The sequence below is a fragment of the Gasterosteus aculeatus genome, chromosome 9 (assembly GCF_964276395.1).
Source record: "Gasterosteus aculeatus chromosome 9, fGasAcu3.hap1.1, whole genome shotgun sequence".
NCBI classification, from domain to species: Eukaryota; Metazoa; Chordata; class Actinopteri; order Perciformes; family Gasterosteidae; genus Gasterosteus; species Gasterosteus aculeatus.
Genome location: NC_135696.1, coordinates 20,695,684 through 20,707,133, shown reverse-complemented (window position 1 = coordinate 20,707,133; position 11,450 = coordinate 20,695,684). Strand labels below are relative to the sequence as shown.

The 11,450-nt window shown below is 47.3% G+C and overlaps 3 protein-coding genes across 10 annotated transcripts; all 3 read right to left on the bottom strand.

Moving 5' to 3' along the window:
* Positions 1–675: 675 nt before the first annotated feature.
* LOC120825541 (lysozyme C, milk isozyme) lies at positions 676–2,707 on the bottom strand. Its single transcript, XM_040187194.2, has 5 exons — positions 2,212–2,707; positions 1,890–2,135; positions 1,741–1,804; positions 1,029–1,073; positions 676–841 (listed from the first exon to the last, which is right to left on the bottom strand). The coding sequence occupies exons 1-5, from the start codon at positions 2,360–2,362 to the stop codon at positions 772–774; spliced, it is 576 nt and encodes a 191-aa protein (XP_040043128.2). The 5' UTR covers positions 2,363–2,707; the 3' UTR covers positions 676–771.
* A 1,759-nt stretch (positions 2,708–4,466) lies between these two features.
* Positions 4,467–7,913, bottom strand: LOC120825438 (uncharacterized). 7 transcript variants are annotated; one of them, XM_078079743.1, is made up of 7 exons: positions 7,720–7,877; positions 7,119–7,291; positions 6,276–7,003; positions 5,988–6,023; positions 5,252–5,915; positions 5,100–5,160; positions 4,467–4,879 (listed from the first exon to the last, which is right to left on the bottom strand). In XM_078079743.1, the coding sequence occupies exons 2-7, from the start codon at positions 7,276–7,278 to the stop codon at positions 4,813–4,815; spliced, it is 1,716 nt and encodes a 571-aa protein (XP_077935869.1). In that variant the 5' UTR covers positions 7,279–7,291; positions 7,720–7,877; the 3' UTR covers positions 4,467–4,812. The 7 variants fall into 7 exon arrangements, with proteins under 7 accessions (XP_077935869.1, XP_077935866.1, XP_077935867.1 ...); XM_078079740.1 differs by having other exon boundaries at positions 5,988–7,003; XM_078079741.1 differs by lacking the exon at positions 5,988–6,023 and having other exon boundaries at positions 6,024–7,003.
* A 1,535-nt stretch (positions 7,914–9,448) lies between these two features.
* Positions 9,449–11,209, bottom strand: LOC144383077 (uncharacterized). 2 transcript variants are annotated; one of them, XM_078079735.1, is made up of 4 exons: positions 11,043–11,209; positions 10,447–10,663; positions 10,255–10,338; positions 9,449–10,048 (listed from the first exon to the last, which is right to left on the bottom strand). In XM_078079735.1, exons 2-4 carry the CDS (start codon positions 10,536–10,538, stop codon positions 9,862–9,864), a joined length of 363 nt encoding a protein of 120 aa, XP_077935861.1. In that variant the 5' UTR covers positions 10,539–10,663; positions 11,043–11,209; the 3' UTR covers positions 9,449–9,861. The 2 variants fall into 2 exon arrangements, with proteins under 2 accessions (XP_077935861.1, XP_077935862.1); XM_078079736.1 differs by having other exon boundaries at positions 9,727–10,048; positions 10,255–10,335.
* Positions 11,210–11,450: the final 241 nt, after the last annotated feature.

The window sequence follows — 11,450 nt, the reverse complement described above, 5'->3', positions numbered from 1 at the left end:
AAATAAAATATACATCATATTATGAAACACATTTAAAAAACAACAATACCAACAAATAAAACACATTTTTGAGTCAGTTATTGACGAGTAATCATCTTCATTAAAAACTCCACCTGTCTCATTTATGGAGGTTTAATTAAAAAATACTTTTTCACGTATTTTTCTGTCTCATGCTTAAATTCCACAGCTACGGATCAATTTATTTCACAAAATGAAAGACGCCGTGGACGCAGAGTGGAAGGTCAGCGGGTCGCTGAGGTCAGGAGGATTCAGTCAATCTGCTGAATGTGGTTAAAGAGTCACATGAAGGATGGTGGCTCGTCCTCTGGGGACCATGAATATCATAATAATAAGATTTCATCACATCTATTAATCAAATGCGACTCAATGGAGTCATGCTCGATGAGGGCAGAGGCCTCTAGTGGTCAGAACAACAACAACAACAACGCGGCTTCAGCTGGTCTTTTTAAAGCCTTGTGCCTTAATTCAAAAATTAACATAATCTATGGTAAAGTACAAAAATGTCTGTGTAAGAAAACAGCCATAAAACCATTATATGCTCAATCTGTTGACTCTTTAGACCGATCACAAAAACAACATGTTTGTTTACTTCTGGGGTCTAAGCCCAGACAAATATTTGTAAATACAGTAATGATTTCCACAGAGAAACTCAAAGCCTTTCAATGATTTTTAATATAATTCTCTCAGAAGTGAATTCTCTACAACAAAGGGCGGATGGTGTTGGCCGTTTGTCCCACGCTGTGAGTCCAATCAGGGCTGGACGCAGTTGTCCAGGTAGGCAGGCGTCTTATTTCCACACTCCCGGTAGATGTTCATGAACCTGCGAAGCAGCAGAGGAGATGTTCATGTGACAGCTGAGCGGTAATCAACGCGTCTGTGTCAGAAAGAGGACATGTCGGATTTAACCGTCACGTTGATGTGATCTGGTGTGATGTGGAAAACCCCAGTTTTGCCAACTCTTTCGCAGTTTTCCCTTCGGAAAGGATCTAGCAGCAGCTCCAACTCACCATTTCTTCAGCTCTTCAAAGAATCGCGCCCGAAAACCATTTTTCCTGTGGAAATAATCACATCAGAAATCCAGATGTTCTCATGTTTTTTTTTAGCCTGGTTGCTAAATGCTCGTTTTGATGAATCCTTCAATTCTGCTTCCACCCAGAGATTTGTTTTCTTGTTGTTCCTTGACTTAAATACAGTTTTTATTCATCTGCGATAAGGCGGCACTGGTGGAAGAAGCATCCAGATGTTCATATTACGGCCAAATGTGTGTGCAGCATTATTCATTAACGCGTGACATGTTGTTGTATCTCTGGAAAGAAAACCTTTGGAAAAGTTTATTTCGCTTTAGAAGTTCAAGGATTTTCTACATCCTTCATTTTATCACCTGGAGATGAAAAACTAACATCTATAAACTAACTGAAGCTAACAGACAAATGTAAAAGTGTACTGTAGATTCATTAAGTTGCATTAATATTCAGGTGTTAGAAGAACTTTGCACTTAAAGTCTCCTGATACCTCCATGGGACATAAATACAAATAAGTAAACAAGACCAGCAAGAAAATCTGCTATACAAATGACATAAATATTGGTCTATAAATGAAGGTTCCTCACCAACACCTCGGGGAAGTTCCGGCGTAACGGATTGTTCTCTTTTGTTCCATTTGGAAACAGTGTGATGGGGAATTTAAACGCGTGCAAAGGACAACGAGAAAGGAACTCACATGAGGGTCTCGCGGACCTTCGACACGCACAGCAGGTCGTCGCTTATGTTGTCGTCGATCAGGTCTGCGGGGGAAAGAAACGGACTGTTTCAAAAGCAAAGACGCGGGTTTAAAATGGAGCGCAAACAGGCAGACAAACCGCAGCTCACCGTCGCAGCTCATGGCGCAGATGTTGGGGGACGGAGATGCGCCGTCGCTGCAGACCAGCTGGTTGCTGAGCTGGAAGAGGCCGTAGAGCGAGTGCACCTCCACGGGCCTCCCGGCGGGCCTCGGGGACTTCTCCTCCGAAGAGTTCCCGGACCCGTGGGCGCCCGAGCTCCTGCGGTCCCGCTGGCGGTCCAGCCTCGTCACCGCGCTGGTGTTGAAGGCCGACGCCAGCTCCACGTGACACACGACTGAAGGGAAGAGAGGTTAGGCACTTTTTACCCGACGACGACGCCCAACTGCGTTTCATTTAAAAGCAGCACTTACTTTTGGCCATCAGGTCCGGAGTGAGCCCCCGCGGGTCGTTGGCGTCCTGCAGGTTGACCAACGCCGTCTGCAGCTCACATTTGGACACAATTCGCCCTTCGACCAGACTGGCGCCCAGCACCGACAGGAGAAACGTCACAAACACCCTCATGTTGGCTCCGTGGACCCAAGGCAGGGACGCACGCGGGATATATACCGGCCGCGGGGTGCAGAGGGGGAACCGCGTCCATTGTTCCGCTCGGACAAAGGCCGAACAATCGGCTCAGGGTGGAACGCGATGTAATGCGACGTGACGCACGTCGTCGTCCTTCTCGCACCTCGTTCTCTGAGCTGTGTGGAGGTCGAGGGGAGGGGGACTCATCCGCCCACCTGAAAAACATCTGGTCCCACCTTTGTGCTGCTGAAAAGACGTTTGGCCGTGAGACGGCGAAAGCAGCAAAGGCGACACCCTTTTGTCTTCTCACGCCACCGCGACGCATTCATAACTCGCCAGGATTGGATGTCGTGGGTGAATACAGTGTGTGTGGCCACAGATATCATGTTTATCCCCTGAAAGCCAGCAGCAATACCAAGAAAAGCGTTTGAGAAAAGTGAAAGGTGAGCAGGAGAACAAGCGGTTTCAGGGAAAACCTTTTTAAATTAGTTCTGGGCGTATCATAGATATGTGTAACGGGAGAAAGGGAACATTGGTGATGTATTGGACGACGAGCAGTGGCGAGGAGGCAGATTGCATCTTCTCCACTGTGCCAAGTGCACACGAAAAAACTACGGCCTCTTGATTAGTTTCCTCGGCAAACACTGCAAACACGGGTTTACGGTCCCAATCGCTAAAGTCGTCTTCAATGCAGCAGGATGTTCATCGGGTAAATGATTATTCAGAGCAAAGCAGGCTGTGCTCAGGGGGCGGGGGCCACTCATTGGGATTGACAGGTCCTCGACGTTAACGCCGCAGTCAAAATGTGGTTATTTGTTTTCGCAAAGCGTCGGCTTTGACCTCAGGGCGAAAAGGTCAACTGTGAAACTGCTCATTTTACAGTGACGAAACCCAACAAAGGCCATCATACACAATGGAAGACGTACTTATTCATATTATGTTCCCTGGCAATAGATCCCCCTAAAGGTTATACGCCCCCCCCCCCGTCCCTCTGTAACCAGCTAGGGAACGAGACAGCTGATGCTACATGACGAACGGAGCCAGACATCATTGTTTTATTTCATATCATAATGGAGGAAATGCTTCACCGTGTCATTGCGATACAGAAAGGTAAAGGCAGTGCTGCGCGGCACAAAGAAAGAATAGGAAGAGTAGAAATGTAACACAGGACGATCTGTAGGGGAAGCCGTACACGCAGCGCTGTAGGAGGTGCAGTGAATCATTCCTACACGTCTGTTGGGCCACAGGTTCTCATCCACATCGCGGACATCTTCTCTTGCGATGGATAGGACAATCTTTTCAGTGTGTCCTATCCAGCCTCTGCTGTGATGTCATCACACGCTGCCTCCATCACAGCCAGAAGGGTCGTCTGTGTACGTACGCTTACAAAAAATCCTTAATGGGTTTTTAGGAATGAGGAGTGGGATGAGAGAAAGCATCCTGTTGTGGGCCGCAAACCACAGCCTGACGATGTTGGAACCATGGAAACTGACATTGCCCCAAACTATTTACTAAATCATCTCCAATGTGACCCTCTTGTTCAGGGATGGGATCCCTGTAGTGTGTTAAAAGGCTCCGCGGGGCCCATGATGTGTGCACAGGTGTGGCTCTTATCCCCTCGGGAACACACTTCTGCCTCTTCCTCTGTTTTGCCTCCCGACTCCTCCGCCAGGCAGCCTCACTCCTCTTCCTCCTCTTCTTCTTCTTCTTCTTCTTCTTCTTCTTCTTCTTCTTCTTCTTCCTCCTCTTCCTCCTCTTCTTCTTCTTCTCCCTGGCGGTCGACTCCGTCCAATTCCTTGTCCTTCCATCGTCAGACATCGTAACATTGTGTTGTGCTCCGGCTATTTACATACTTGCCAGTTGATGGTTCATGAGATGCACCTTGGTTAGAACTTTCCACTGAGGAGGCCCTTCACCACCGGGTCACCTACCTGCTGCCCCCTCCGAAGAACTGTTTGCAGGGTCTCGAGGGTGTGCGGAGCTTTGGGGAAGCGTCAGAGCACCACAACCAGAGTGTGCCTTATAAATACAATCATTCAAACCTGTGTTACACATAATTGTATAGATGTCCGTGAAGCGTAAATACTCATAACTGTACACATTTCTTGTAAATAGAATTTAATAAGCTCTGCCTCGTGTTCTCATAGTAGTTCACAGTAGTTCGCAGTAGTGTTCTTATCCAGAAATATGCAGAAAAACACCTTTATTGTAAGATCACAGATATAGAAAAGAAACAAGAATAATGTTAGTTGTACATCTCAAAGAAAGGTAGTGATAAAAGTGATAAAACAATATCATCAAAAATATTAAAAATGAAGAATGAGATTCAAACTAAAATCCAAACAAATCAATCAAATATTGCGAATGATAAAATGTTTCACAGAGTCGGGGAGATGAAGAAATCCTCGGCGGGCGGACGTCCCGCCTGTAGAAAATGTCTCAGCCGCTCATTCACATTTGTCAAAGAAGTTCTTGGTCCTGTGACACCGGCCGATGGGCTTCTTCAACAAACTCCTGTTTACACGGAAGCAGAAGTTGAACAACAAGTGACAGTAGCAGCTGAAAACCCCAAAGGGCATTTCTAAGAATGCTGTATAAACTTTTAAATATGTATTTATGCACTGTAAATAAACCAGCCACATTCGGCGTGGCCAGTGTACCAGTTTCATCGCTGTCTCTGGTTTCACATTCGACCCTCCTTTCAGGACGAGCGCGAGGCAACACTTTGACTTACCACCAGGCTCCGCTGTTCACGAAGCAGTCGAGGTCATCCATTATGTTGTCGTCTATGAAGGCTTCGTGGGTAAAGGACAAACAGTTACTACAGTGTGAAACGTCTTCTTGGTTTAATTAAGACCTCCGTGGCGCTCCGGGTCGAGGACTCACCTGCGCATTCTGTGCCGCACTTGTTGAGGGACCAGCCGGAACCGGGATCACAGGAGTACCTGTCAGACAGCTGGAAGAGCCCGTAGTAGCCCGATCCCAGCCTCCCGCGAGGCTTCCTGCGGCGGATGTTGCGCCTCTCACGTTTCCCGCCTTCCTCCACCTCTTCGTCCTCGTCCTCGTCTTCGTCGTTCCCCTCATCACCCTCTTCTTTCTCAGCGCTTATCATGTCACCGTCTTTCCCGTCATTGTCCTCATTGGTTATCACGTCATCCTCCAACCCCTTACCCATATCTATCTCTTTGTCCTCATCAGTCTCTTCGTCCTCATCACTGTCTCTGCCCTCATCACTGTCGCTGTCCCCATCAGTATCGATGACCTCATTGGTTATCATGTCATCCTCCATCCCCTTAACAGTATCTCTCTTTTTGTCCTCATCAGCACCTATGACCTCATCAGTCTCTTTGTCCTCATTGGTTATCACTTCATCCTCCATCCCCTCGACAATATCGCTCTCTTTGTCTTTGCCCTCACCTGTTTCTTTGTCCTCCTCAGTCTCTTTGTCCTTATCAGTCTCTTTATCATCATCGGTCACCTCGTCCTCATCTGTCTCTTTATCATCATCGGTCACCTCGTCCTCATCGGTCTCCTTATCATCATCGGTCACCTCGTCCTCATCGGTCTCCTTATCATCATCGGTCGCCTCGTCCTCATCGGTCTCCTTATCATCATCGGTCGCCTCGTCCTCATCGGTCTCTTTATCATCATCAATCACCTCGTTCTCATCAGTCTCTTTATCATCATCAATCACCTCGTTCTCATCAGTCTCTTTATCATCATCAATCACCTCGTTCTCATCAGTCTCTTTATCATCAGCCGTCACCTCGTTCTCATCAGTCTCTTTATCATCATCAATCACCTCGTTCTCATCAGTCCCTTTATCATCAGCCGTCACCTCGTTCTCATCAGACTCTTTATCATCATCAATCACCTTGTTCTCATCAGTCTCTTTATCATCAGCCGTCACCTCGTTCTCATCAGTCTCTTTATCATCAGCCGTCACCTCGTTCTCATCAGTCTCTTTATCATCATCAATCACCTCGTTCTCATCAGTCTCTTTATCATCATCAATCCCCAAGTTCTCATCAGTCTCTTTATCATCATCAATCACCTCGTTCTCATCAGTCTCTTTATCATCATCAATCACCTCGTTCTCATCAGTCTCTTTATCATCAGCCGTCACCTCGTTCTCATCAGTCTCTTTATCATCATCAATCACCTTGTTCTCATCAGTCTCTTTATCATCATCAATCCCCAAGTTCTCATCAGTCTCTTTATCATCATCAATCACCTCGTTCTCATCAGTCTCTTTGTCCTCATCGTTAAGCCCACCTTCCATGCCTTCATTTACAATGCTGCCCACTTCCTCCAGCTCTTTTATTTCGGGATCCTCGCTAGTCGTGTCGTCGCGCTTTCGTCTGATGTTGACAGATAAGTTGCCCGTTGGCACGGTAGTTGATGGTTTGGTGGTCAATGGCTTGCTAGTTGGTGGCACAGTGGTTGATGGTTTGGTGGTCAATGGCTTGCTAGTTGGTGGCACCGTGGTCGGTGGTTTGGTAGTTGGTGGTTTGGTGGTCAACAGCTTGGTAATCAATGGCTTGTCACTCGTCGGCTTGGTTTCTGTAGTTTGGTTTTTGGCGCCGGACTGGACCGCATCGGTCTTCAGATGGGAACTTGCTTCCAACTTACAGATAACTGCAGAGAAAAAGTCAAGCGATTACGTAGCAGGAAGCAAAGAAAGAAAAAAGACAAAAGAAAATGTTCAAAGGTGAAAAGGTCATTGCTGTCTAATATGGATATCAACTATCACCTATTTCCAAGATTTGGTCCTTGTATTTTTGAAGCCTCTTGGGCAGGCTGATTGCTTCCCTGAGCTTGTCTCTCAGCTCGCATCTTGAGACGGTCCGACCATCCGACAGGCTCGGCACCAGAACCGCCACGGCCAAAACAACGAGCAACCCCAACTTCATTTCCAATACGTCTCTGGGGAAAATGAGGAAAAACAAAACATTAGATTGACTTGTGTGTTCTAATCGTTTGTGTTAGTGGTGACCACAGTTCACAGGATGAAGACATGAGCTGTCGGCTATGAAAAAATGAAAATTAGTCAAATTACATTTTTTCTGTGCTGTTGGGAGAGATGCATCCACATTTCAGGAGAATTTGTTGAAACAATGCAAGTGAGCCAAAAAACAGGCAAAACATTTTAAGGGGAATAGAATTAAACTTTTAATGTCCATTAAAGTACATATTTAGAATCTCATTTTAACAATTTTTAACTGCATCCCAAATGAATTCACTCACAGTTATAAATTACAAGTTGTACCGAAGCAGTAACATTAACCGTCTAACCGAGTAAATATGCCCATAGTTTAATTTGTTTGGAAAGAAGACGAAGCGATGTGTCTCACCAGGTTGTTCCACCTGCAGTGTCTGATGAATGTTTGCTGCTCTTTGTCTCCGAGTGAAAAGGTCTGATTTTATATGCATTGGTTTCCACCCGCGAACCAACCGGCTTTACCAGTTTGCATCATTCGTGACATGCTTTGCGAGGCAGGAACAGGGAAATCGTGAAAGTCACGGCAAAAAGCAACACACAATGGCTGCTGTGACTCACTGGTCACGCTGTGCAATCGGGTGTCATGTTACCTGAAGGGCACATTTACGCTTCTGCAGCGTTCCGCAGCGACGTGAAAGAATCACACGCGCTTAAGGAGTCCAGGGTTTCATGTGTGTGGGGGGTCTGGTGGCGTCGTATCAATCAGTGACTGCAGAGCGCCTTGTCCTCCGCTCCACCTCCGGCCCAATAAGACGGTCAGGGCCCACCCGTCGTCCTCGGAGGCTCAAGCAGTCGCAGTCCACGAACCGGGGGCCCGGCGTCCACCGCTCCCACTTCTCGTAGAGCGTAGACATGCTGAATAGACATGCGTTGACCTCGGGGTTGTGGGGACGGCAGGGGACAAGTCCGTAGGCAGACACTGCACTGCCGCTGCCTTCACAAAGTACCCGTTGCACGTGGAATGCACACGGTTTACTCTTTAAACTACAAAAACCGTCAATAACCACGAGCACAGAGGAGATTCGCTAACACCAATTACTTTGGCGAGTCTTTTCCTTTTGGGGTCAGCGGGGCCGAGCCTCAGATTTAACTGGTTCCCATCCGCAGCACGGTTGCCCCGTTCTGGCAGGCCAAGCTGTTCTCAGGTGACGGGGAAGTAGTTTGCATCTGTGGGCTGTTTGATTCGCACACCTTGAACCTGCGCAGATTTAATGTCTGCTCAACAGAGATTTGAGGCCAACTTAAATATCACCACGCCATGCGAAGAAATATGCTCTTCTTGCACCACTAACGGACAACGATCAATGTCAAAATCTGCGGCGTTAAATCAACTAACAGTTCTTTGCATCCGCAGCAACACGTCCTGGTACTTCTGACGTATTGTGTATTGGGACGACTTCTTCTTCGCCAGGAACGCAGAGTAGTATAAATTGTAACAATGTAATAATAATAATTGTGAAATAATAATTAAAATAACTCGGCGGACGTGTTGTTGACTCAGAGGACTAAGACAACTGGTTTGTCTGGTTTGGCCATTTGTTGTCGCCGTACAAACGCACATTAATGAATTTCTTCACTACTTCACTAGTTGTGGGAGTTGAGTTTATTAGAGGTAAAACCTGATTATGTAACATCCCCATTCTCGTGGAGGGTTGAGCTGACGGAGCTCAGCCGGCTTTTCATGAAGCGGTGAAAGGCGGAGCGGCTCTTATGTAACGCAACAGCGTGCAAAGGGTTATCCATCTACATCTGATCTTTAGTCAACTGAAAGATGTGTTTAGCTGATGAACCTGATCATAATACGATGATACAACATGTATGAATCCTAATACTTTCACTTCTGATGGACTAATGTAGCAAAGTACTTTCTCACTGTAGTAGAATATCTGAATACTCCCCCCATCACAGTACAAGCCATGCTAAATAAACAGTCACGTCATCAGCGTAACAGGTTCTCGCTGATCTACAGTAGTTTATTGTGTCTGAATCCAAAGAGTCATTGTGGTTTTGTTCCACTGATAATCTGCTCAAGTGTTTTAAAACAGAGAAGCTTTAAATGATCTCATTCATTCAGATCAATACAAGCTTTTAAACTCAGACTTTTATTTTTATTTTGTTTGCGAAAGGGTTTGTTTCTTTTAGTTGTTTGTTTATTTAGTTCACACAGCGTACAAACACAAATATCTATGACATTATGAAGGTGAAGGAAAACAAACGTGGGGTTATGCTGTCGGGCCGGTTTGCATTCACGGACGGAGCAAACGTTACCGATGTTACAACAACAGCATTGTTTCTCTGCAGGAACAACTCGCGTTTCTCAGGGGCGGTGAAGCACGCCGGGGGGGGGGGGGCACTCATATTACCTTACATTCCACAACCAATGCCCCGCCCAGTCTTTTAGTTTCACACATTCATACAATCAATTATTTGCAAGTTGTCCTTTCCGCATTTTGCGTTTTAAACTCATGACTTTTTCATTGTTGGACGTTGTTTTCTACTGCGGAAACAGAGGAGACTGAAACTGCTCTCGGTAGGTGCTCTGTGGGGGGCGCTGCTCCGGCGCGGCTGGAAGGAGGCGGAGGGGGGTCACCGCTCTCAGGGTGCAAAGGTCAAAGCTCCGCTGGTAGTTTTCCCCCGGAGGAGACTCGCTGAGGAGTCCAGACCTTCTGCTGCACAGTGTCCTGAACAGGGAGGAATCGGTTCATTCCGCCGTGAGAAGTGACGAGTCACCACGTAAATGCACGAGAGTACAGGTGTGAGTCATCATTGATCTCTGCGCTACGCTGTGCATTTAAAAAATGGGAAATCTCATAATCGAATCAAATCTGACTTCATATAACTTGACTTTCTTCAGATCAAATCATCTCAAAGCGTAATTTGACCGTACCCACAATCCTGTGCGGGGGCGGTGTGGACCCTGGCCAGCTGTCCTGGATACAACCCGTGCACATCTCTGCCCAGATGAGACCTTCTGGAATGGAAAGTTCTCTCAGAATACGCAGCGTTTCTGTAACGAGACGCCTCCTTTCAAACGGGGGGGGGGGGGGGGGGGGGTGGTTACGATCGCTGCCCCACTCACCTGGGTTTAGAGGCGGGGGGTCCGTCCAGCTCCTCGGAGTCCTGAGAGCTCCTGGACTCGTGCAGCCTCACAGCGGCACCGGAGCCCCCCATCAGGGGGAGGGAGAGGCCCTCACAGAGACCGGGAGCCCTCTAGAGGGCGCAGGAGAGCCTCCAGGGCTTCACAGAAGATGTTTGATCACAGTGGAAGAACAGGACGAGTCTGAGACCAAACGGAGCTGATGATAAAAAGATGAGTCGTAGTGGAAAAGCACAGGATCCCATAACGGACGGAAGAACAAATCCAATCAGCAGATTAATCCATCGTCAAAATAACCATTGGTGAATAATTCAGCCAGCTCCACTTTAACAACAGTACAATCCTGCTTTTACGTGAATATAATGAAAATAATCTCATGAACAACGTATCCTAGTAGAGCCGTCACAGTAAAGCCTCTGGAAACAGACCAGCTGTTAACAACCTGTAAAGCAGCTTTACGCTCTAGAAGGATCATTTCGTTTCTCTTTGAAAGCAGATACAAATAATTGACGTCTTCAGCTCTAAAGTGCTTCCTCCGGGTCCAGCCGCCCTTCAGATGAAGGAGCTCCATCTCTTACCTGCCGACGGGAGAGAGCCGCTGCCTGCTGACCTGGAGTCAGCTGGAGGAGCAGTAACCCGAGAGACCGCGTCCTCTTTATCTCACGTCTTCTCTCCAGGTATCGTCTCCCCGCAGGAGAGCGAGGACGGAGGAACCCGACACGGCAGTCTGACATCAGGGCGAAGTGACACCGGTAACCGTGTTCTCTCGCTCACACACACACACACGCACACACACACACACACACACACACACACACACACACAGAGGCACTCACACACGCACACACACACACACACACACACACACACACACACTCACACACACACACACACACACACGCACACACACACACACACGCACACACAGAGGCACTCACACACACACACACACACACACACGCACACAGAGGCACTCACACACACAC

Bases quoted from the DNA above. Each gene is read 5' to 3' on its own strand.
- LOC120825541 (XM_040187194.2), bottom strand. From the start codon at position 2,362: ATGAGGGTGTTTGTGACGTTTCTCCTGTCGGTGCTGGGCGCCAGTCTG. The intron at 2,136-2,211 runs GTAAGTGCTGCT...TCTTCCCTTCAG, and splicing joins TCCGGACCTGATGGCCAAAA to TCGTGTGTCACGTGGAGCTG. The intron at 842-1,028 runs GTGAGTTGGAGC...GCTGCTTCGCAG, and splicing joins TTTGAAGAGCTGAAGAAATG to GTTCATGAACATCTACCGGG.
- LOC144383077 (XM_078079735.1), bottom strand. From the start codon at position 10,538: ATGGGGGGCTCCGGTGCCGCTGTGAGGCTGCACGAGTCCAGGAGCTCT. The intron at 10,339-10,446 runs GTGAGTGGGGCA...TTTCCATTCCAG, and splicing joins CCCCCCGCCTCTAAACCCAG to AAGGTCTCATCTGGGCAGAG. The intron at 10,049-10,254 runs GTACGGTCAAAT...CTCCCTGTTCAG, and splicing joins GCCCCCGCACAGGATTGTGG to GACACTGTGCAGCAGAAGGT.
- LOC120825438 (XM_078079737.1), bottom strand. From the start codon at position 7,278: ATGAAGTTGGGGTTGCTCGTTGTTTTGGCCGTGGCGGTTCTGGTGCCG. The intron at 7,004-7,118 runs GTGATAGTTGAT...TTTTCTCTGCAG, and splicing joins GGACCAAATCTTGGAAATAG to TTATCTGTAAGTTGGAAGCA. The intron at 5,161-5,251 runs GTGAGTCCTCGA...TTACCCACGAAG, and splicing joins GTGCGGCACAGAATGCGCAG to CCTTCATAGACGACAACATA.